Below are 25,386 nucleotides of genomic sequence, written 5' to 3' on the forward strand. Positions count from 1 at the left end.
AAGTAGACAAATTCATTTCACTTCTGAGACCTGGATTTAAATTCCAAGCATAGATCTCCAGTTAAATGTGCGCAGTTTTGGGATGGTAATTGAATGACAGAGTGGAAATCTATTACCTGATCCCTGCCCACTTCAGCCTGCCTGATTTTTCTTTACTGCCTCATTTAGACTGAGTGTTACTGACATCAGTGTAAAACTGGCACCCTGATTTGTCAGATAGTACCTTGAGTCCTGACAAGTTTGAACAGACACGCTTATTCAGTTTCTGTTGTTACTGGGACTTGAGCACATAACTCTAGGCTGACAGTCCAGTGCAGTGCCGACGGAGTGCCACACTGTCGGAGGTGCCGTCTTTCGCATGAGACATTAAACCGAGGCCCCGTCTGCCCTCGAAGGTGGACGTAAAGATCCTGTGGCACTATTTCGAAGAAGAGCAGGGAAGTTATTCCCGGTGTCCCGGCCAATAATTATTCCTCAATCAACATAACAAAAACAGATTGTCTGGTCATTGTCACATTGCTGTTTGTGGGAGCTTGCTGTGTGCAAAGTGGCTGCCACGTTTCCCACATTACAACAGTGACTACACTCCAAAAGTACTTCATTGGTCATTGGCTGTAAAGCGCTTTGAGACGTCTGGTGCTCGAGAAAGGCACTATATAAATGCAAGGCTTTGTTATTTTTGTTTTTTGCTATTTCTGCCTACCTTGCACTCTGCCTCTCTACCGTTTGCTTAGGGGCTGCAATTTAACACTCCCTCTCCTCCAGCATTGAGAAAATGAGCACTGGAGGGAGGCGCGGTTGTACCGCAGGCACATGACGCCCACCCACCAATATCCCTAACTAGTGAGTACAAGCAGAGACATTCTCGCTGCATTTGACTGCAGGGCAATGCCTGCAGAGGCTTCGCTTTATCAAGGATTATGCCATATGCTACAATTAGACCCCCAGTGTGTGCGCCACTCTGCCACTGGTTGATGCGGTTATCGTCACTGCGTACATCAGTAACACAAGCCACATAATTATGCAAGGATGCATCACGCCAGCCGCAGTTTGTTCTCTAGTGCAAGCAGTTTCAGCACCTTGCCCATGTACAGCCAGTGTCCACATCATAGAGGAGTGCAAGTTTACCACATGACTGAATTCCCTCCACGTGACCATACATCAACTGCCTCAATGTTCAGCTTGTTTGTAACCAGCGGCATGGCATCATGCGAGCGAATATTCACTTGTCTGGCAGCTGTCATGGTGCCCTCCATTTTAAGGAACTCCACTGTGCCCCCATTGTTTAACCCAGGAATACATGGCTGCTGTGTGTCAGATGGAGCCTCTTGGGGCGGTGATAGACTCTCAGTCTGCTGCTCCTGTCGTGCAGTTACGCAGGCATTCTCCCTCTGTGTCTCTTTTTGACCTGTGCAGTATTTGGAGGAGGCTACTTCCTACCCCGAATGGGCAAATTCCCAATCAGTTGTTTACAGTGCTTGGAACATGCTCTTGTGCTAATCATGCTGAGCATTTGGGATTGAATTGACGAGACCTAGTTGGGCAAGGTAAGGGACATCTTGGCTTTGCACCTGACTGCCTCAGACCTGGGAGAGCTTGATACTGACAGTGGAATGGAAAAGTGAAGAAAAATCCTCTCCCAAAGACAGACTTCTCACCCCAAAAATGTTAAAATATTGCTCACTTTTGGGAAGAATGGAAAATTAATTTCAAGGATCCCAATAGTGTCGACTGTCTCCAGTCCTTGAAAGTCTAGTTCAGTTGATCCTATATACTTATACAGGTTCTGCCTTTACGCTACCAAAAATTGCATGTAGACTGACTCCTATCTTATTTCATGACATTCCTTATTTTTCTGGGAAATATATTTTCCTCCCTTGCTGCTATGCTGCGATTGGTAATTGCTTATATAATACACAGCTACAGCAGACAAACAATACCTTGAGATAGTATTTGTATAAAATATTAATCCTAGACAATCTGATTGCATTAAACATTTCAATGTTATTCAAAAACAATTTGAAAGATTGATGAGAAAGATGTTTGTCGGATATTGCTGATAATGAGATGTATTCACTGCAGGAGGTACTGTTCAGGCTTTGAACTGATTACCGTTTAAAATGGAAAACGGTCATTCTGTGCGATATGAACTTCTGGCTGAGATTGGAGAGGGAGCTTATGGAAAGGTGTACAAAGCACGAGACCTGGAAAACAATGGGAAGTTTGTAGCACTGAAAAGAATTGAGATTCCAAGAACACAGGAAGGCATCCCTTTCATCATCATTCGGGAAGTGGCCTGGTTAAAACAGCTGGAAGCCTTTGACCACCCAAATGTCATCAGGTGAGCTTACTGATGTATTGCGACCTTACAGATTGTCTTTCCTGTTTTATCCCCCTCCCCAACACATGTTTACACTCACTCATCCTTTTTGATCAATAACATAGAAAGGAGTAAGCCATTCGGCCCTTTGAGCCTGTACCACCGTTCAATAAGATCATGGCTGATCATTCACCTCAGTACACCTTTCCTGCTTTCTCTCCATACCCTTGATCCCTTTAGCCGTAAGGACCATATCTAACTCCCTCTTGAATATATCCAACGAACTGGCATCAACAACTCTCTGCGGCAGGGAATTCCACAGGTTAACAACTCTCTGAGTGAAGAAGTTTCTCCTCATCTCAGTCCTAAATGGCCTACTCCTTATCCTTAGACTGTGCCCCCTGGTTCTGGACTTCCCCAACATCAGGAGCATTCTTCCCACATCTAACTTGTCCAGTCCCGTCAGAATCTTATACGTTTCTATGAGATCCCCTCTCATCCTTCTAAACTCCAGTGAATACAGACCTAGTCGATCCAGTCTCTCCTCATATGTCAGTCCTGCCATCCCAGGAATCAGTCTGGTGAACCTTCGCTGCACTCCCTCAATAGCAAGAACGTCCTTCCTCCGATTAGGAGACCAAAACTGAACACAATATTTCAGGTGTGGCTTATAGTCAACAGTGAACCTTCATCAACTGGTCAGGAGTCATTTTTGAGTGAGGAGGAAGAGACCCTTTGACACATTGGCGTGCTTTCTGCAAATCATTGGATTGTATGGCACAGAAGGAGGCCATTTGGCTTGTTGTGTCTGTGCCAGCCGACAAAGAGCTATCCAGCCTAATCCCTCTTTTCAGCTCTTGGTCCATGGCCCTGCAGGTTACAGCACTTCTAGTCGGTTAAGTCCCTTGCAGTCGGATTCGGGTGAATTTATAATGGGGAACCAAGAAATGGCAGACCAATTGAACACGTACTTTGGTTCTGTTTTCACAAAGGAAGACACAAATAACCTTCCGGATGTACTAGGGGACCGAGGGTCCAGTGAGAAAGGGAAACCGGAGGATATCCTTATTAGGCGGGAAATTGTGTTAGGGAAATTGACGGGATTGAAGGCCGATAAATCCCCAGGGCCTGATAGTCTACATACCAGAGTACTTAAGGAAGTGGCCCTAGAAATAGTGGATGCATTGGTGATAATTTTCCAACAGTCTATTGACTCTGGATCAGTTCCTATGGACTGGAGGGTTGCTAATGTAACGCCACTTTTTAAAAAAGGAGGGAGAGAGAAAACGGGTAATTATAGACCGGTTAGCCTGACATCGGTGGTGAGGAAAATGTTGGAATCAATCATTAAGGATGAAATAGCAGCGCATTTGGAGAGCATTGATAGGATTGGTCCAAGTCAGCATGGATTTATGAAAGGGAAATCATGCTTGACAAATCTTCTGGAATTTTTTGAGGATGTAACTAGTAGAGTGGACAAGGGAGAACCAGTGGATGTGGTGTATTTGGACTTTCAAAAGGCTTTTGACAAGGTCCCACACAGGAGATTGGTGTGCAAAATCAAAGCACATGGTATTGGGGGTAATGTACTGACGTGGATAGAGAACTGGTTGGCAGACAGGAAGCAGAGAGTCGGGATAAACTGGTCCTTTTCAGAATGGCAGGCAGTGACTAGTGGAGTGCCGCAGGGCTCAGTGCTGGGACCCCAGCTCTTTACAATATATATTAATGATTTAGATGATGGAATTGAGTGTAATATCTCCAAGTTTGCAGATGACACTAAACTGGGTGGCGGTGTGAGCAGTGAGGAGGACGTTAAGAGGCTGCAGGGTGACTTGGACAGGTTAGGCGAGTGGGCAACTACATGGCAGATGCAGTATAATGTGAATAAATGTGAGGTTATCCACTTTGGGGGCAAAAACACGAAGGCAGAATATTATCTGAATGGCGGCAGATTAGGAAAAGGGGAGGTGCAACGAGACCTGGGAGTCATGGTTCATCAGTCATTGAAAGTTGGGTTGCAGCTACAGCAGGCGGTGAAGAAGGCAAATGGTATGTTGGCCTTCATAGCAAGGGGATTTGAGTATAGGAGCAGGGAAGTCTTGCTGCAGTTGCACAGGGCCTTGGTGAGGCCCCATCTGGAATATTGTGTTCAATTTTGGTCTCCTAATCTGAGGAAGGACGTTCTTGCTATTGAGGGAGTGCAGCGAAGGTACACCAGACTGATTCCAGGGATAGCTGGACTGACATATGAGGAGAGACTGGATCAACTGGGCCTTTATACACTGGAGTTTAGAAGGATGAGAGGGGATCTCGTAGAAACAAATAAGCTTCTGACTGGACTGGACAGGCTAGATGCGGGAAGAATGTTCCCGATGTTGGGGAAGTCCAGAACCAGGGGACACGGTCTTAGCATAAGGAGCAGGCCGTTTAGGACTGAGATGAGGAGAAACTTCTTCACTCAGAGAGTCGTTAACCTGTGGAATTCCCTACCGCAGAGAGTTGTTGATGCCAGTTCATTGGATATATTCAAGAGGGAGTTAGATATGGCCCTTATGGCTAAAGGGATCAAGGGGTATGGAGAGAAAGCAGGAAAGGGGTACTGAAGGAATGATCAGCCATGATCTTAGTGAATGGTGGTGCAGGCTCGAAGGGCCGAATGGCCTACTCCTGCACCTATTTTCTATGTTTCTATGTAATGCTGCTGATCTGTCAAGTAGCTGTGTGAAAGAATAAACCACAACAGTTTTCAAAGAAACAAAGATCCCAGCAGTATTGTTCTGATTTGCATATCACTTTAATAATATTATTTAGGAGTAAATGTGGGAATATTTCTGATTTGCAAACCCAGTTTGCTATTTGGATATTTTAAAATCAAGAGATGTTCATGCCTCACGGGTTGGGAACCTGTTTGGAGCAGGGACAAGCCTTTAGTGCTGCTGAAAATCATCACTCTAAAATGTTTAAACCTCTAGTCTTTTCTCTCCCTTAATCTCTCAGACCATGTCCCAGCCAAGTAAGGGGAAATAGACCCCCTTCCTGCTCTAATCCACTGTTTATCGTCAATGCATCGCTAGAAGTTGTGTAGCAACTCCCCCATTTTGCTGTCCTCCCGATGGAACAGCCAACTTTAGGCTTTCTGTGGGAAACTGTGGTTACACACCTGTACTACCATACCACCGTACAATGATTCTTCTCTCATCACTGTGGACTCATAATGGCTGTTCTCCCCTGGCTACTTCCAAGTAGATTGAGAGTTATCCGATGAAGTCTAGTGATGAGCTCGGACTTGAGCTGTCCCATGGAGTATTGCTAGCTGGCCTGTAGGTTAAGGTCCTATCATATTTCATTAGTCCAAGGAATAACATTATCAGAGTAATGTTTAATAAATCATTTCATTGCAGTTCATTGTATACAGAGCACCATCACACTACAGTGTATTCCATTTATCATGAAGGGTTTAGATGGAGTAAATAAAGATAAACTTTATCCAATGGCTGAAGGGTCGATAACCAGAGGGCACAGATTTAAGGTAATTGGCCAAAGAACCAGAGGTGACATGAGGGAAAACCTTTTTACGCCACGAGTTGTTAGGATTTGGAGTATACTGCCTGATAGGGTGGTGGATACAGATTCAGTAGTGGCCTTCAAAAAGGAATTGGATAAATGCTTGAAAGAGAAAAAATGGCAGGGGTTTGGGGAAATAGCGGGGGAGTGGGACTAACTGGATTGCTCTTGAAAAGAGCTGGCGCAGACTGGATGGGCCGAATGGCCTCCTGTGCTGTACTATTCTATGATTATCATGAAAATAATTTGTGAAGACTCACAAGCCACATGTATTAAAAGAACTGCATGTTTCATTATCTGTAGGGGAGAGACATTGACTCACTTGACATTTGTTGACTTAAATTGACTCCATTTGCATGAAAGATAGTTAGAATCATCTTGCTCTCTAATGGGCAGAGCTCCACAAGACAAAAAGATGGAGCACATTATTTCTTCCTAAACTTGAACTAATCTGCATCTATAGCCAGTAATCTGCAATTTATGAATAAAAATCCTATGTCAGAGGTTTTGGTCAGGTTAGATGCAGGAAGAATGTTCCCGATGTTGGGGAAGTCCAGAACCAGGGGTCACAGTCTAAGGATAAGGGGTAAGCCATTTAGGACCGAGATGAGGAGAAACTTCTTCACTCAGAGAGTTGTGGGCATGTGGAATTCTCTACCACAGCAAGTTGTTGGGGCCAGCTCATTAGATATATTCAAAAGGGAGTTAGATGTGGCCTTCACGATGAAAGGGATCAAGGGGTATGGAGAGAAATCAGGAATGGGGTACTGAAGTTGCACAATCAGCCATGATCATATTGAATGGTGGTGCAGGCTCGAAGGGCCGAATGGCCTACTCCTGCACCTATTTTCTATGTTTCTATGTTTTGACGCACATTTACGCGGGTGCATATTAAAGATTCAGAATAACTCCCGTTAGATGGTCTTTGGCAGCATTTTTTTTTTGAAATTCGTAGCCAATCGTTCCAATTCTTTGTCAAATCACAAACGCCAGAGGTCACCTTGGGCTCATTCAAGGATCACTCTGCGCCAATGCTCTTAGCCAAAAGGCCTAGAGCCACTGCACCGTTCCTGGAAGTACTGCAATACCAGGTTCGTGCCATGGAGGTGGATGGGTCAGGTCCCCCACACACCTCCGTGGAGGTGGATGGGTCAAGCCACCCCACCCACCTCCTATTTCCAAAAAAGCAAGCATATACCTTCCTGATCCAGGGAGAACCACCTTGGGGTTATGGTGGATACTCCCCTGTCAGGTCAGTTACGCATGATCTTAGCCAAAAGGCCGAGTTGGCAGCATTGGTCCATTAATAACAGAAATCGGTTAAACTAGGTCAGCACACATGTGGCCGATGTACCAGGCTTGCGTGATACTGCCCCACTCATTTGGTCAGTGTGGTCAGCAAACGAGTCTTTGCTGAAATGTTGGCAGTGGCAGCTCCAGTTCAGTTTGCATAAACACTGATTGTAGCAGCTCCTCGCGGGCTTTGTGATTGAGGGCTCTGTTCAACAGTAAACAAATCTAAGCAGATGTTAGATATGCACATGAGGGAGAAAGGAACAGAAGGATGTGCTGATAGGGTTAGATGAATTAGGGTGGGAGGAGGCTCGTGTGGAGCATAAACACCAGCATTGGTTACTTGGGCCGAATGGCCTGTTTCTGTGCTGTAAATTCTATGTAAACATGAAATCTGGATCATTTCTCCTTCCACAAGAGCTGCAGAAGTGATTTGACAATACTCCTAAAATTGGACCAACAATTGCCAAAATCAGGCATTTTACTAACTTTAATGGACTGTTTTCTCCACACTGGCTGTAACCTAGCAGAGTCGCAAAAAAACTTAGTGTGTCATCATTAAAATCAACAACTTGAATTTATAAAGTGCCTTTAATGTCACAAAACATCCAAGGCATTTCACAGGAGCGTTATCAAACAAAATTTGACCGAATTGAGCATCTCTGGTGTGACGGTTTTTCCCTCTTATTATTCAGGTTATTTAATGTGGAGCTCGGACCTTGCACTGATCAGATGATGAAGCTGACGCTCGTGTTTGAACTCATTGAGCAAGACTTATCAGTGTTTCTAACCAAAGTTCACGAGCCAGGCCTTCCTCATAAAAAAATAAAGGTAGGCCGGGGTATAATGCGATTCCGAACAGTTTTCTTGTCCCTTAATTCCCTTATTGGTTAAAAATCTATCTATCTGTGATTTGAATATATTCAATGAGCTAGCCTCAACTGCATGTTGGAAGGCGATGAGAAATGATTGAAACCGTTGATTATTGTTCCGGGAGAGGAAATCTTCAAACTCATTCCTGAGCTTAGCTGACCCCAATTTGGACAAGAACATAAAAACATAAGAATTAGGAACAGGAGTAGGCCATCTAGCCCCTCGAGCCTGCTCCGCCATTCAACAAGATCATGGCTGATCTGGCCGTGGACTCAGCTCCACTTACCCGCCCGCTCCCCGTAACCCTTAATTCCCTTATTGGTTAAAAATCTATCTATCTGTGATTTGAATATATTCAATGAGCTAGCCTCAACTGCTTCCTTGGGCAGAGAATTCCACAGATTCACAATCCTCTGGGAGAAAAAATTCCTTCTCAACTCGGTTTTAAATTGGCTCCCCCGTATTTTGAGGCTGTGCCCCCTAGTTCTACTCTCCCCGACCAGTGGAAACAACTCTCTACCTCTATCTTGTCTACCCCTTTCATTATTTTAAATGTTGCTATAAGATCACCCCTCATCCTTCTGAACTCCAACGAGTAAAGACCCAGTCTACTCAATCTATCATCATAAGGTAACCCCCTCATCTCCGGAATCAGCCTAGTGAATTGTCTCTGTACCCCCTCCAAAGCTAGTATATCCTTCCTTAAGAAAGGTGACCAAAACAAGATCAGATCTTTCTGAATGTGCATGTTACAGATGAATGTGGATTCAAAGTGTGATTGTTTGTTTGTTTGTCCTGCGACACACTTTCCAAAGGAGATATTAGCACAAGTGTGTCTAGGCTTGGGACTGGAGTTTCCTCCATGTTTTGCGCCCAAAGTGATGTCACAATGCCTTACACAATTCATCGCATGCAGGCTCAAAGATGGCGGCCCAGTGGAAGGATGGACAGTCGGTGAGGAGGCCGATAATGCATTTAACGTCCCACAGATTGCAGTGGAGGAGGGGTACAAATCCATGTGTTCACCAGACAGGCCATCGAGAGAACCATCTGAAGACCTGCTTCCGGTGCTTGGGCAGGTCTCGGGGGATGTTTTGCAAAATTCTCCCAGAGAAAGAGGCGAGGATTGTCATAGTCTGCTGTGTTCTGTACAACTTCCCCATGACTGGATGTTTGGACCTCGGAGATACAGGCAGAAGATCCTGCTTTGCAGGGGGCAATGGGACCCGGGCCGGTCTTCAGGAAGCATCATTTCGAGAGGGCAGGGCTGTCGGATCTTGTGGCAAAACTCCGGAGGCTCTCGCCCAATGAGCCCCCGCCTCGCCCCGTGCAAGATTCCAACCAGAAGCCCCCGACACTAATCTCTTCAAATTCAAATAAAGTTTCGTAACAAAAATGTTAGCGTGCAAATTGTTAATGACAAATGGAAGAGGTGTTTCAACAAATTAAGCGCCTGTCACAGTTTCAAAAACTCTTCCATTATTACACCATAAGAAACCTATTTAGATAACAATAATGTTTAATTTAAATGTAAAACTGTTTAGAAATTAGAAAAAAACATTTGCAAAAATATAACTAAACAAGATCAAGCATCTGAACAGCTGCAAACATCAGCTCAAACAATGTCAACATTTTGATTGTTTGGTGCAACATTTCGCTAACTTTCAAAAACTTCAATAAACATTTAACATTTTCAAACATGCATCTTTTAAAATATCAGAAACAACAATGAGACGGTAGATTATCTCCTCTTTCCCTGCTTGATGCCAGAGGAGGAGAAAGTGGAGATAGTAGAGGCAGGCTTAATCGAGGCACCTTCCCTGGCCCCTGTGCCTTGACCCGATTTCTGGGCAGCTGTCCCCTCTTTGCATTCTCCCAGTTGCTGTGGAAGGGCAGGAATGTTGGGGCATGGCGGTGGGATGCCAGTCTGATGAGCTGTGGGCCTGTGCTTCATTCTTATCACCGTCTGAAAAGGAAAAGGAAAGATGTATTGCATTAATATAGCGCCTCTCACAATCCCAGGATGTCCCCAAACGCTTCTCGGGCAATGAAGTAATGAAGTACTCTTGAAATGTAGTCACTGTTGCAGTCTGCTAATGCAGCAGGGGTTCTGCTGCGTACATGGCATGGTGGGGCTGGCACTGTGCCTAGGGTGGTGTGGCCATGCATAGAGGTGCCAGCAACGGTCACTTGGACCACACGACCTACCAATGGGGTCTTGATCTACGGCCCCAACTGGCACGCTGATTACTGGAACGATGGCAGTCGGAGATTCCCCCGTACCCCTCCTCACCGCCACCTCCAGGTCTCAGCAACGGCCTGAAAGCCGTGACTCATCACGCCCTCCAGACTGTCTCCCAAAGCCTCAAGACCTGAAGTCTGAACCTCCGCCACGTTGGAGGCCCTGACTGTGCCCCAGGGCAGAGGGGCCTGCTGGATATCCCAAAGCAGCAGCCACCGTTAAGATTCTAAGCTAGTCTCTAAGATGGCTCCATGAGTCAAATAATAAGAAACATGGACGGTACAGGTTGAACCTCCCTTATCCGGGACTCCCTTATCCGTCACCACCCCTCATCCGGCATGATTCTGATGGCTGGAGGCGCATGCGCAGAACGCGACCAACCTCCACCCCGACTTTGGGGCCTGCTGACACTCGGCCCGCCCGGGGCACCAACCTTGAACCCCCTTCCCCCGACCCCCCACCCCGACCTTGGGAAGACTCTCCCCCACTTCTCGGGCTGACCTCCCTTTATCCGGCAAAATCCCTTATTTGGCACAGGCCAGATCCCGAGGGTGCTGGATAAGGGAGGGTCATAGAAACATAGAAAATAGGTGCAGGAATAGGCCATTCGGCCCTTCGAGCCTGCACCGCCATTCAATGAGTTCATGGCTGAACATGCAACCTCAGTACCCCATTCCTGCTTTCTCGCCATAACCCTTGATCCCCCGAGTAGTAAGGACTACATCTAACTCCTTTTTGAATATATTTAGTGAATTGGCCTCAACAACTTTCTGTGGTAGAGAATTCCACAGGTTCACCACTCTCTGGGTGAAGAAGTTTCTCCTCATCTCGGTCCTAAATGGCTTACCCCCTTATCCTTAGACTGTGACACCTGGTTCTGGACTTCCCCAACATTGGGAACATTCTTCCTGCATCTAACCTGTCTAAACCCGTAAGAATTTAAAATGTTTCTATGAGATCCCCTCTCATTCTTCTGAACTCCAGTGAATACAAGCCCAGTTGATCCAGTCTTTCTTGATACGTCAGTCAGTCTGGTGAACCTTCGCTGCACTCCCTCAATAGCAAGAACGTCGTTCCTCAAGTTAGGAGACCAAAACTGTACACAATACTCCAGGTGTGGCCTCACCAAGGCCCTGTACAACTGTAGCAACACCTCCCTGCCCCTGTACTCAAATCCCCTCAGGGTCAACCTGTAATAAAAAAACATTTAACTAGGACAGAACGTTCACAGCCCCACATGGAGCAGGGCAAGTAAATTTTGTCGAGTTCTCACCGCACAGACCCAGCTTACCGTGATCTCACTTGGCAGATGCTGATCATCCAGTTTACTCAAACATAACTCCATGGGGACAAGCAACTGGAATATTGCCGACCAATCCAGTGTGCCTCGGAAAACGCAGGGATCGATGTTCAGGAGCCACCAGTCACCTGGCGACCCCGTGTGTTGTGCGAGCAGCCAGTGTGCAGTAGCAAGCATAGGGGTGCGGGCCAGTTGAAAGTTAACCCTGCCCCACTGCCCAACATTTTGACACAGGATTTACCTCCCGAGATGCAAAATTGGAATCTCGCAACCTCAAATATCTCCAGCTTCCCCAATATGAACGAGTTCAAAGTTGCCAGTTTTAAGCGCATCATGTTCAGGGAATCATGGCTTGGAATCTGACAGACCGGGGCTGCTCCCCCAATCTCACCCCACGGCAGCCCCTTTTTTAGACCTTCCCCCTCAGATATCCAGAAACACCCCATAATAGTACTGAGAGCTTGAAAAGATGTATGCTTCTCCTCAAAAAATCCCTTCACCATGGCTGGCACCTTTGCAGACTACTATATGCATTTATCACAAGCGGATCCGAACCAGGAATGCAAGAGGCATCACCAGGGCAGCACAACTGCTCGAAAGAGGCCACATTATCGACAAGTTCCGCTCCACCTAACATGGTCTGATTAAACACCTCCCAATTAAACACGTGCTCCTTCTTCACCTGGCCCCACTACCACCCACATGCTGGCCATGCCCCCACATTCAACCACTTGAGGTTACTACAGAGAGCACAATGGCCCTCAGAATCTCTGCCAATCCAGGCCTACGCCTGCAGGCTCTGTCTCCTGGAGAAACATGCACATCCTGTCGCAGCTAGCTGCAAGAAGAGGTGCGTTCTCCCACTGCGGCAGCACGCAGGCCTTCCCGCCACAGATGTGGGTGAAACATCTGTGGGGCACGTGCCAATTGGAGTGGAGGATGGATGGAGGCTGCAAGGGACTGGAGAGATGCGAGGCATTCTGGAGCTCCTTTCTGGCAAGCTACATGACGGGTACATCCTGATTATTCAGACCACCTCCCGAGGTCAGGTTGGGACCAGGGACCACAAATGGCGGCAACTCTACTCCACAAGTAGAAAGTAAGAAAGACTTGCATTTATATAGCACCTTTCACGACGTCTCAAAGCGCTTTACAGCCAATGAAGTACTTTTGAAGTGTTTGTAATGGAAACGCGGCAGCCAATTTGCACACAAGCAAGCTCTCACAAGTAGCAATGTGATAATGACCAGATAATCTGTTTTTGTTACGTTGATTGAGGGATAAATATTGGCCTGGACACCGGGGATAACTCCCCTGCTCTTCTTTGAAATAATGCCACGGGATCTTTTACATCTACTTGAAAGAGCAGACGGGACCTCAGTTTAACGTCTCATCTGAAAAACAGCACCTCCAACTGTGCAGCACTCCCTCAGCACTGCACTGGAGTGTCAGCCTAGCTTTATGTGCTCAAGTCTCTGGAGTGTGACTTGAATCCACAGCCTTTTGACTCCGAGGCGAGTGTGCTACCCGCTGAGCCACAGCTGACACTTCCCGAGTTAGGGCCCTTGATTTCCACTTGAAGTAGTCAGACCCTGACGAACTCCAAACAATGCATAAGTAGCAACATCCCAGAACCAGAACAGCAACCAGAAAAGTGCCAATGTATTCTCCTGTATGTACCATGAAACTGTACAGCAACATTTATTTTTATAAAACCTCACTTCACTTCTGCTGTTAACGGTTTTATCATTGTGCATTTAGGACATTATGCTACAACTATTTAGAGGCTTGGATTTTCTCCATTCAAACCGTGTGGTACATCGAGATTTGAAGCCACAAAACATCCTAGTTTCAAACAGTGGCCATGTGAAGTTAGCAGACTTCGGCCTGGCCCGGGTGTACAGCTTCAACATGGCACTGACACCTGTGGTAAGTTTTTCAAAGTGTATTATCTCATTTTGGTCGTTGTCCTATTGGTGATGCCTGGCACAGTGGGCCTTGGTGCTTCAGGTAGTTTTCAGTAAGAACTTCATATAGACAATACTTTTTTAAAAAAAAAATCAAAGGTTCCAGATCAGCAGATCTCTAATCCATGAAGTAGACACATTGAATCACAGGGTTTCACTAGTGACATCCCTTTTTGCTAGCCCAACATGAAGCTGACTTAAAAAAATAGTTAGCACCCAACTCCAATCAGAAGTGCTCCTGGCCCTCAGTTACCTTTCGTTTTAAGTGTTTGCAACAATGCTTCATTTTCTTTCAAATGGAATTTCAAAGCTTCATCAATTTTTCATTGCCCATAGCTATCGTAAGCCGAGAATTTGTCAGGAGTGGGTTTTTAAATACCTCCCTTGTCCAGTCTTTTATGGGAAATGAGAAACAACTTGCTGCATTCCAGTCTGCTTTGCCGTCCCTGTTTTACCTCTTGATGTGGTGAAACGTGCCCAAAGTGGATTCCGTTGATCGATCAGGCTTCACACCAGTTTTACACAGTTTTCAATACTGTGTAAAATCCATTACCATTAACGAACGACTTGAACGACTTGCATTTATATAGCGCCTTTCACAACCACTGGACGTCTCAAAGTGCTTTACAACCAATGAAGTACTTTTGGCATGCAGTCACTGTTGTGATGTCAGAAGCGCGGCAGCCAATTTGCTCTTGCGCACAGCAAGCTCCCACAAACAGCAATGTGATAGTGACCAGGTAATCTGCTTTTTTTGGTACTGTTAATTGAGGGCTAAATATTGGCCAGGACACCGGGGATAACTCCCCTGCTCTTCTTCGAAATAGTGCCATGGGATCTTTTACATCCACCTGAGAGAGCAGACTCTTGGCTTAACGTCTCATCTGAGCCAGAGCTGACATTCCATAATGTTTTACTCTCTACTTTCATCCGCTTTGCAACATTCTGCGATTTAAAGTTCACTGAATTGTGAAGGTCAGACCCACGTGGCTGTAAAAGGGGCTGAGAGTATGTAAACCTGCTCCCCTTCCCCTCCACCACTAGAGCTATTCGCTCAACCATTAGCCCGACCGTTTATCTGAACATTTGGAATGGTCGATTCGCTAATTGAATTCCACACAGACAGTTGGTATGATGAATTATTTTGTGACGCAACTGAAGCTCCTGTGCCTTTGCTCACGAGACAAGGCGAGTTTCCCTCAGTGAGTTTAGTGATGCTGTGGGTCCAGGTATATACAGCTTATGCAGCTCCATCTAGTGGTTTAAGTGTGCAGCTGCAGGCATGGCAGAATGGGGATGCCTCCAAATAAGAAATCGCATTGTACATACAGTACAGCAGGAGGCCGTTCAGCCCATCGTGCCTGTGCCGGCTCCGTGAAAGAGCTGTCCAATTGGTCCCACTACCCTGCTCTTTCCCCGTAGCCCTGCAAATTTTTCTCCCAAGTATTTACCCAATTCTCTTTTGAAAGTTATTATTGAATCTGCTCCCACCACCATATATACACACTGGTTACTATCTACACCTAGTCGGCACTGACATCGTGAGTCCCGACCTATTGACCATTCCCTAGTTAGAGAGGTAGTTGGGCTGCTGTAATAGGCTTCAGTGCTCTAAGCGAGAAAAGGCAAAAGAGAAATCAGCCCTGGCTCCCAATCCTGATTACTGCACAGTCCATTTGTCTCAGCAGCTGGTGATAGGAGCGGGCTCAGCTGTGATGCCTGTCACAGTTGAACAGTTCTCTGATACTCTTTGCCCAGACCCACACTTACAGAAGGACGCGACTGCTGGTTGCACATGCACAGTGTTTTTTTTAAATACGGTGAAGTTGAGCATGCACCCTGCTTAGATAATAGGAAAGATCATTTAAAAAAAAAACAGCGAGACATATAAAACTTGAGATAACGTTGAGCCTGGATTGCTAACGGGAAAAATTATGCGCGTTTTTAATTTTATTTACATTTCTTTATAATAAAATTATTTCCAACAAGGGAAAAAAAAACGCTGTAAGACACCTTTAAATAACGAGGATGTTTCTCGAGCCAATCCAATGGGAGTGTTTTAATATTCGTTTCTCTGTAGTTCTTGCCTGCGTTTATTCCCAAATCAGAGCCCCCACAGAACTCCAAATCTTCACTGTAAAGATAGAAAATATTACAAATAATAAATGGATTTTGATCATCAAAAGCAAATAAGAGTTGGCATTTACGCAGCCCCTGTCTGCTGTGAATGTTGTTTTTTAAACTTGGAACCTTCCGGTAGCTTCCAGTTTGTTGGCCGGAGTCACTCCGCTTCAAGAAAGGCCACTTGGGCGAGGATTGTGGAGTGCAATGGAAGTGCGCCCCAGGATAATTCACACGCTGTTCAGGCAGGGGACAGAAGCATTCATCGCAAATTCAATATATTATAAATAATTGATTCAGCCGTAGATCCTGAGAGGGTAAAATAGGCATCGCCAAGTGTGTCACTAAAAGAAAGAAAGGCTTGGATTTCTATAGCGCCTTTCATGACCACCGGATGTCTCAAAGCGCTTTACAGCCAATGAGGTATTTTTGGAGTGTAGTCCCTGTTGTAATGCAAGAAACGACCATGTTTGCACTGGTGTACCCAGGACTTGTCACTTCAGCTCACGCAGATCTGCCAGCAGACAAGAAAAACTTCCAAAATGCACAAGAAACCTTTGCTTCAAGCAGAATAAATAGTATGCATTCATTCTGAAAAATTTTATTTCCTTCTGCTGTACGTTTTTGCACAGTGCACGGGGTTGTATAACGGAGTCATGAGAAGGAGGTTGACGGCAGGGATTCCCTGCATGGAGTTCAGAGACTCAATCTGATCTTCAGGGAGGGATTGAAGTGAGGTGCTGCTCTTCATAATGGCGAGGAAGGCAAAAATAAACGGCAAATATGCTTCCTCTGTCGATCAAACTTTAATGGAAAACCAGAGCAAGGCCAGAAAAAAGTTGTAACCGTTCTCTTCCATGGTGTTGAACCACTATTTACGGTTTTATTCCCGCACTTATATGAGTTAATGACATTAATGATTTTGAGTATCAGCTGTGGCTCAGTGGATAGCACACTTGCCTCCTGAGTAGGAAGGTTGTGGGTTCAAATCCCACTCCAGGGACTTGAGCACAAAATTTAAGCTGACACTCCAGTACAGTGCTAAGGCAGCACTGCACTGTTGGAGGTGCCGTCTTTCGGATGAGATGTTAAACTGAGGCCCCGTCTGCTCTCGCAAGTGGACGTAAAAGATCCCACAGCACTATTTTGAAGATGAGCCAGGGGAATTATCCCCGGTGTCCTGGGGCCAATATTTATCCCTCAACCAATATAACAAAAACAGTTTATCTGGTCATTATCACGTTGCTGTTTGTGGGAGCTTGCTGTGCGCAAATTGGCTGAATGCATTACAACAGTGACTAGACTCCAAAAGTACTTTATTGGCTGTAAAATGCTTTGAGACGTCCGGTAGTCGTGAAAGGTGCTATATAAATGCAAGTCTTTTTTAAGAGTAGTTCCTCTCCGCAAAAAACACCCCTTGGAATCAGCGTATTTGATTTAATCGTACTGATTAAGCTTGAATTTTATAACCTTGAGTACGACACAGAAGGAGTCCTTTTTTTTTAACCTTCCTGCCAGTGCAGTCCATTGTTTTAATAGCCTATTAGTGCAGCCACACCGTGAGCTGGCTTTTCCCTGCTGGGCTTAGCTTTGCTTTTCCATGATTACCAGTGTTTACACAGGAGCACAGAGCCTCAACCTGTGCTGGAGGCAGATATTTCTGACTAACCACTCTCTTGTTTAGGTTGTTACCCTGTGGTACCGGGCGCCAGAAGTCCTCTTGTATTCGAGATACACTGCAGCTGTTGACATTTGGAGTGTTGGCTGCATATTTGCTGAGATGCTCCAACTTAGGTAAGATATAAGATGTTCTATAGTCCTTACTACTAGGGGGATCAAGGGGTATGGTGAGAAAGCAGGAATGGGGTACTGAAGTTGCATGTTCAGCCATGAAGTCATTGAATGGCGGTGCAGGCTAGAAGGGCCGAATGGCCTACTCCTGCACCTATTTTCTATGTTTCTATATCAAGCGATGATTGACCAACAAATACAATGGTTTATCCAGAATTTAATGCCCATGAATTTTCCCTTCAATAATTTGTTGCTTTAAAATAAACCTGGTGCTTTATTGATTCTTATAACGTTTGGATCTAAATAAATATATCAGTTTATTATTGCCATTCCTAACAGGCCTGAGTGGACTTCTCGCCCTGTGCTGGGTCAGAACCATTCCATGGTAGTACTGTTCTCTGCCTTACTGTAACCCAGTGTAACCCCATTCTCTGACATATTATAACCCTGTGTAACCCCATTCTCTGACATATTATAACCCTGTGTAACCCCATTCTGACATATTATAACCCAGTGTAACCCCATTCTCTACCTTACTGTAACCAGTATAACCCCATTCTCTGACATATAACCCAGTATAACCCCATTCTCTGACATATTATAACCCTGTGTAACCCCATTCTCTGACATATTATAACCCAGTATAACCCCATTCTCTGACATATTATAACCCTGTGTAACCCCAGTCTCTGACATATTATAACCCCGTGTAACCCCATTCTCTACCTTACTGTAACCAGTATAACCCCATTCTCTGACATATAACCCAGTATAACCCCATTCTCTGACATATTATAACCCTGTGTAACCCCATTCTCTGACATATTATAACCCAGTATAACCCCATTCTCTGACATATAACCCAGTATAACCCCATTCTCTGACATATTATAACCCAGTGTAACCCCATTCTCTGACATATTATAACCCAGTGTAACCCCATTCTCTGACATATTATAACCCAGTGTAACACCATTCTCTGACATATTATAACCCAGTGTAACACCATTCTCTGCCATATCTAACCTCATTAAACCCTGTTCTTTACTATATTGTAAATCCCCACCTAACTCCATTTTCTGTAACACTTTGTACCCCCATTCTTTGCCCTATCATAACCCTATATAGCTTATTTATTGCTATAATCTAACCTCATGTAACCCTATGTAGTTGTTTTCTGCTATTTTGTACCCCATTCTTTACCATATGGTAAATCCATTCAACTCCATTCACTGCCATTCCATAACCCTAGTATCTACTATACTATAACCTCCATGTAACCTTGTTTCCTACCATATAACCTGGCGTGTTGCACATCGTAATCCGATTTTCTGCTGCATCGTAATCCCATGTAACCTCATTCTCTGCCATATCGTAACAAAATATGACAAAGGAGAAAGTATACTGTAGTGCAAAATTGAAATAATTTTGTGGGAAAGTTTCCTATTTGTGTGACATGTGAATGTTATTAATTACTGTTAAACTAAGATTGGAACTAATATCTCCTGTTGTGAGGCAAAGAAGCTGAATTATTCCCATCTCGGTATGGGCAACATGTTTTAAAAATGGATTAAAACCAGCCAAGGTTTCTTGAGTTTCTGACCATCGTCTCACAGAGCATATAATGCCTTGTGGCGCAGCCCCCAGACCCAGTCGCTACCTCGGCCGTTTCCGGGAGCGAAAGGTCAGAACCAACGAGTTCCCCAAACAGGACCTGGAACAGCCAGGTTCCCAACACCGTGAGAGAGCAGGCAGTAGATTCTGCAGCCCTCAAAGGAGGACAGGGAGACCACACACATCTGTGGCTCTGCCCACCTCTGGGCAACGGCAAAGGCCCTGAGTCCTGGCAAGATGAGCGAACCAAGCCCACCCCGCTAGCAGGGGGCGCAGTGCCGCCATCAGACGACTAGGACCCCGTCCGGTTGCTCTGGAACTAGTACCCTCGCACACCTATACTGCTACCTCAGTACTGACCATGACTGAACCAACAATCCTGGCGCACGATCGTAAAACGTAACGAATGTAAGTCACTGAACCAAGGTGTCACGATGCAAATTTTGTACTTTGTACTTGCACTGTGTCTGATCCTGTATGTTAATGTAATAGGACTGAGATGAGGAGAAACTTCTTCACTCAGAGAGTTGTTGACCTGTGGAATTCCCTGCTGCAGGGAGTTGTTGATGCCAGTTCGTTGGATATATTCAAGAGAGCGTTAGATATGACTCTTACGGCTAGGGAGATCAGTGGGTATGGAGAGAAAGCAGGAAATGGGTAAACATAGAAACATAGAAACATAGAAAATAGGTGCAGGAGTAGGCCATTCGGCCCTTCTAGCCTGCACCGCCATTCAATGAGTTCATGGCTGAACATGCAACTTCAGTACCCCATTCCTGCTTTCTCACCATACCCCTTGATTCCCCTAGTAGTAAGGACTCCATCTAACTCCTTTTTGAATATATGGCCTCAACAACTTTCTGTGGTAGAGAATTCCACAGGTTCACCACTCTCTGGGTGAAGAAATTCCTCCTCATCTCGGTCCTAAATGGCTTCCCCCTTATCCTTAGACTGTGTCCCCTGGTTCTGGACTTCCCCAACATTGGGAACATTCTTCCTGCATCTAACCTGTCTAACCCCGTCAGAATTTTAAACGTTTCTATGAGGTCCCCTCTCATTCTTCTGAACTCCAGTGAATACAAGCCCAGTTGATCCAGTCTTTCTTGATAGGTCAGTCCCGCCATCCCGGGAATCAGTCTGGTGAACCTTCGCTGCACTCCCTCAATAGCAAGAATGTCCTTCCTCAAGTTAGGAGACCAAAACTGTACACAATACTCCAGGTGTGGCCTCACCAAGGCCCTGTACAATTGTAGCAACACCTCCCTGCCCCTGTACTCAAATCCCCTCGCTATGAAGGCCAACATGCCATTTGCTTTCTTAACCGCCTGCTGTACCTGCATGCCAACCTTCAATGACTGATGTACCATGACACCCAGGTCTCTTTGCACCTCCCCTTTTCCTAATCTGTCACCATTCAGATAAAAGTCTGTCTCTCTGTTTTTACCACCAAAGTGGATAACCTCACATTTATCCACATTATACTTCATCTGCCATGCATTTGCCCACTCACCTAACCTATCCAAGTCGCTCTGCAGCCTCATAGCATCCTCCTCGCAGCTCACACTGTCACCCAACTTAGTGTCATCCGCAAATTTGGAGATACTACATTTAACCCCCTCGTCTAAATCATTAATATACAGTGTAAACAGCTGGGGCCCCAGCACAGAACCTTGCGGTACCCCACTAGTCACTGCCTGCCATTCTGAAAAGTCCCCATTTACTCCTACTCTTTGCTTCCTGTCTGACAACCAGTTCTCAATCCATGTCAGCACACTACCCCCAATCCCATGTGCTTTAACTTTGCACATTAATCTCTTGTGTGGGACCTTGTCGAAAGCCTTCTGAAAGTCCAAATATACCACATCAACTGGTTCTCCCTTGTCCACTCTACTGGAAACATCCTCAAAAAATTCCAGAAGATTTGTCAAGCATGATTTCCCTTTCACAAATCCATGCTGACTTGAACCTATCATATCACCTCTTTCCAAATGCACTGCTATGACATCCTTAATAATTGATTCCATCATTTTACCCACTACCGATGTCAGGCTGACCGGTCTATAATTCCCTGTTATCTCTCCCTCCTTTTTTAAAAAGTGGGGTTACATTGGCTACCCTCCACTCCATAGGAACTGATCCAGAGTCAGTGGAATGTTGGAAAATGACTGTCAATGCATCCACTATTTCCAAGGCCACCTCCTTAAGTACTCTGGGATGCAGTCCATCAGGCCCTGGGGATTTATCGGCCTTCAATCCCATCAATTTCCCCAACACAATTTCCCGACTAATAAGGATTTCCCTCAGTTCCTCCTCCTTACTAGACCCTCCGACCCCTTTTATATCCGGAAGGTTGTTTGTGTCCTCCTCAGTGAATACCGAACCAAAGTACTTGTTCAATTGGTCCGCCATTTCTTTGTTCCCCGTTATGACTTTCCCTGATTCTGACTGCAGGGGACCTACGTTTGTCTTTACTAACCTTTTTCTCTTTACATATCTATAGAAACTTTTGCAATGCGTCTTAATGTTCCCTGCAAGCTTCTTCTCGTACTCCATTTTCCCTGCTCTAATCAAACCCTTTGTCCTCCTCTGCTGAGTTCTAAATTTCTCCCAGTCCCCGGGTTCGCTGCTATTTCTGGCCAGTTTGTATGCCACTTCCTTGGCTTTAATACTATCCCTGATTTCCCTTGATAGCCACGGTTGAGCCACCTTCCCTTTTTTATTTTTACGCCAGACAGGAATGTACAATTGTTGTAGTTCATCCATGTGGTCTCTAAATGTCTGCCATTGCCCATCCACAGTCAACCCCTTCAGTATCATTCGCCAATCTATCCTAGCCAATTCACGCCTCATACCTTCAAAGTTACCCTTCTTTAAGTTCTGGACCATGGTCTCTGAATTAACTGTTTCATTCTCCATCCTAATGCAGAATTCCACCATATTATGGTCACTCTTCCCCAAGGGGTCTTGCACAATGAGATTGCTAATTAATCCTCTCTCATTACAAACACCCAGTCTAAGATGGCCTCCCCCCTAGTTGGTTCCTCGACATATTGGTCTAAAAAACCATCCCTTATGCACTCCAGGAAATCCTCCCCCACTGTATTGCTTCCAGTTTGGTTAACCCAATCTATGTGCATATTAAAGTCACCCATTATAACTGCTGCACCTTTATTGCACGCACCCCTAATTTCATGTTTGATGCCCTCCCCAACATCACTACTACTGTTTGGAGGTCTGTACACAACTCCCACTAACGTTTTTTGCCCTTTGGTATTCTGCAGCTCTACCCATATAGATTCCACATCATCCAAGCTAATGTCCTTCCGAACTATTGCCTTAATTTGCTCCTTAACCAGCAATGCTACCCCACCTCCTTTTCCTTTTATTCTATCTTTCCTGAATGTTGAATACCCCTGGGTACTGAGGGAATGATCAGCCATGATCTTATTGAATGGCGGTGCAGGCTCGAAGGGCGAATGGCCTACTCCTGCACCTATTTTCTATGTTTCTATGTAATGGGCCAGCTGCATGATATCACCTTGGGGGGGGGGGGGGGGGGAAATAGATGTACGTATCCATGGACACACACAGGGATCACACTCAGAACCCTCTGCAACCTCCACTGGATCATCGAACCATCCAAACTCGTAACCACTACCCAACGTTGTGGCAAAAGATCTTGGGGGTTAACAGGGAGAGAGCCAAGCCAAAGCACAGCCTAGGTGCAAGGGCTATTGGCACTTAAGTCTGGGGAGAGCTAAGCCAGAGCACATAGTGCAGTGGTAATTGGCACAAAAGATTTGGGGGAGAGTGATGTTATATATGCAGACTATAGATAGTCACTGTATAGTTGCATAAGATAGAGACTTGTTTACCTGATGTACTACCTTATTGATAGTACAAGTATATACATGCTGGCACCACTAAAGGGTGCAACTGGTGGAGACCGAGGTTTCCTGCACTGGTGGTAGCCACCATGTGGCTGCCTCACTCTGGAGTTACGAATAAAGGACCAAGGTCACTACAGTTTGAGTACAACACATTGCCTCGTGGAGTCATTCATAAGTACATTACAGACATAAGAGTTAACATTATGACAGTGAATGGAAATCAAATGATACAATATTGCTCTCAAGCGAAGCATCCAATACTTGAAAAAGATGAATTGTCGGGAGGATAAAATGGGTGAATAATACTGAAGGATAAAGCGTAGCTGGAAGAAATTGCATTGCATGGAGTGCACTGAATGACACAACGGTGCGCAGAGCAGCGAACGCTCGATCATTATTCAGGGACTTGATAGTGTTGAGATTCGTGGAAAGATATGGTTTAATATCTCCAATGGCTGGAGTGGAAATAACATCAAGTTTGTATCTTTAATAGTGAAAGGATCTCGCATTATTTAACAAATGTTTCTTTGTTTTATTTATAGACCCTTTCTTTGTGGAATTTCAGATATTAATCAGCTTCAAAAAATATTTGAGTAAGTATCACACCTGCTACACAGACTGCACGACCCATCTTGTTGGGAGCCAGGGCTGATATCTAGTGGCAGCTGACAAACAAATTGCTGATGGAGTTCGACCATTTCTCAGGTCCATTCAGCAGTTATTAAATGTTGAGAGTGAGGATTCCACTTAACCAGTAGTAACCCTCGGAACTCATTTTTATGGGGATAAAGCGAGGGTGTGGTACTAAATTCGACAGCTCTTTCAAAGAGCCGGCATAGGCACAATGGACTGAATGGCCTCCTGTGCTGTAAGATCCCGCATTCGCGTAGTGCCGGCCCGCTCCGCACAGCCCTGGACTCAGCGCCGTGCTGCCGCCCCTCCATTTCCTTTGAGGGGCGTATGGCCCAATTCCGCGTCGGGGGCGGGACTTTCACACCGGGCACAGGAAGTCCCACCCCCGGAAGGTTGCTGCCCCTAATCGGGGTGAAGGGCAACTTCTAGCCCTTAACCTTTCACTGTGACGTGCTGCCGTATATCTGCGCTCCTCTAATTCTGCCTTTGTGAGCATCCCTGATTTATAATCGCTCAACCATTGGTGGCCATTCCTTCTGTTGCCTAGGCCCCAAGCTCTGGAATTCCCTGTCTAAACCTCTCCGCCTCTCTACCTCTCCTCCCTTATGACGCGGCTTAAAACCTACCACTTTGACCAAGCTTTTGGTCGTCTGCCCTAATTTCCCCCTATATGGCTCGGTGTCAATTATTTTGTTGTCTTATAATCCTCCAGCAAAGCGCCTTGGGATGTTTTACTACGTTAAAGGTGCTATATAAATACAAGTTGTTGTAGTGAACCAACATTGGGCACTGTAATGGCAGGTTCTGTTTTAAACTTGTCTTACACATTTTCTCAGGTGGAAATCCTCAGATTCAGCGTTCTGTAACTGGGTAGATTCCCTGTGGCACAACAAAACACAACAAGCATTTGCATAAATCACAGAATGCAACACAGGACCAAGATCTCCGGAAACACTGGAGAGCGTGCAAATGCTAAATGAGTGTTTAGTAACTGCACTGTTGCAGGGAGTTCATGTAAAGATGCAAATGTTTTACAATTGTTGCAGGTATAGCTCTGTGTCCACTGTGGCTCAGTGGGTAGCACATTCGCCTGTGAGTCACAAGGGTTGTGAGTTCAAGTCCAACTCCAGGGACACTGACGCTGCAGTGCTGAGGGAGCGCTGCACTGTCGGAGGTGACATCGTTTGGATGAGGCGTTAAACCGAAGCCCCGCCTGCTCTCTCAGGTGGATGTAAAAGATCCCAGGGCACTATTTCGAAGAAGAGCAGGGGAGTTATTGAGCAGTGTCCTGGTCAATATTTATCCCTCAATAACAAAAAATTATTATCTGATCATTTCCACATTGCTGTTTGTGGGAGCTTGCTGTGTGCAAATTAGCTGCCACGTTTCCTACATTACAGCAGTGACTACACTCCAAAAAACACTTCATTAGCTGTAAAGCACTTTGAGGCATCTGCTGGTCTTGAAAGGCACTATATAAATGCAAGTCTTTTCTACAACAAAACAGGATAAATGTATTTCCCTCATTATAACTTGTGGGTGGGCGTATTCTGGGTCCGTCCTCGAAATGAGCAGCATTTCTGACGGAGACAAAGAGCAACAGGATCTAGGTTAGGCCCAGATTCTGCTGCCACTAATCATGTGATTATAAAGCTGCAACCTGAATCATGTGATGTGCAATGTTGGGTTAAATAAAGGACTTTGCACAGTTCTGCATTAGTGCAGACGCCCAGCTGACTAAGACCAGGGAGCAGTGGCCCTGGAAATGAATGTGC

General features: G+C 45.4%; 1 protein-coding gene across 4 annotated transcripts in view; it reads left to right on the forward strand.

Moving 5' to 3' along the window:
- LOC139233832 (cyclin-dependent kinase 6-like) overlaps positions 1-25,386 on the forward strand; it is a 41,042-nt gene that overhangs the window by 3,790 nt on the left and 11,866 nt on the right. For all 4 annotated transcript variants that reach the window (XM_070864400.1, XM_070864398.1, XM_070864397.1 and 1 more), the window contains exons 2-6: positions 2,083-2,341; positions 7,876-8,011; positions 13,357-13,524; positions 17,368-17,477; positions 23,521-23,571. In XM_070864400.1, coding sequence (XP_070720501.1) covers positions 2,121-2,341; positions 7,876-8,011; positions 13,357-13,524; positions 17,368-17,477; positions 23,521-23,571 — 686 coding nt within the window. In that variant the 5' untranslated portion in view covers positions 2,083-2,120. The remainder of the gene's footprint in view (positions 1-2,082; positions 2,342-7,875; positions 8,012-13,356; positions 13,525-17,367; positions 17,478-23,520; positions 23,572-25,386) is intronic.

This window comes from Pristiophorus japonicus, chromosome 21 (assembly GCF_044704955.1).
Source record: "Pristiophorus japonicus isolate sPriJap1 chromosome 21, sPriJap1.hap1, whole genome shotgun sequence".
NCBI lineage: Eukaryota > Metazoa > Chordata > Chondrichthyes > Pristiophoridae > Pristiophorus > Pristiophorus japonicus.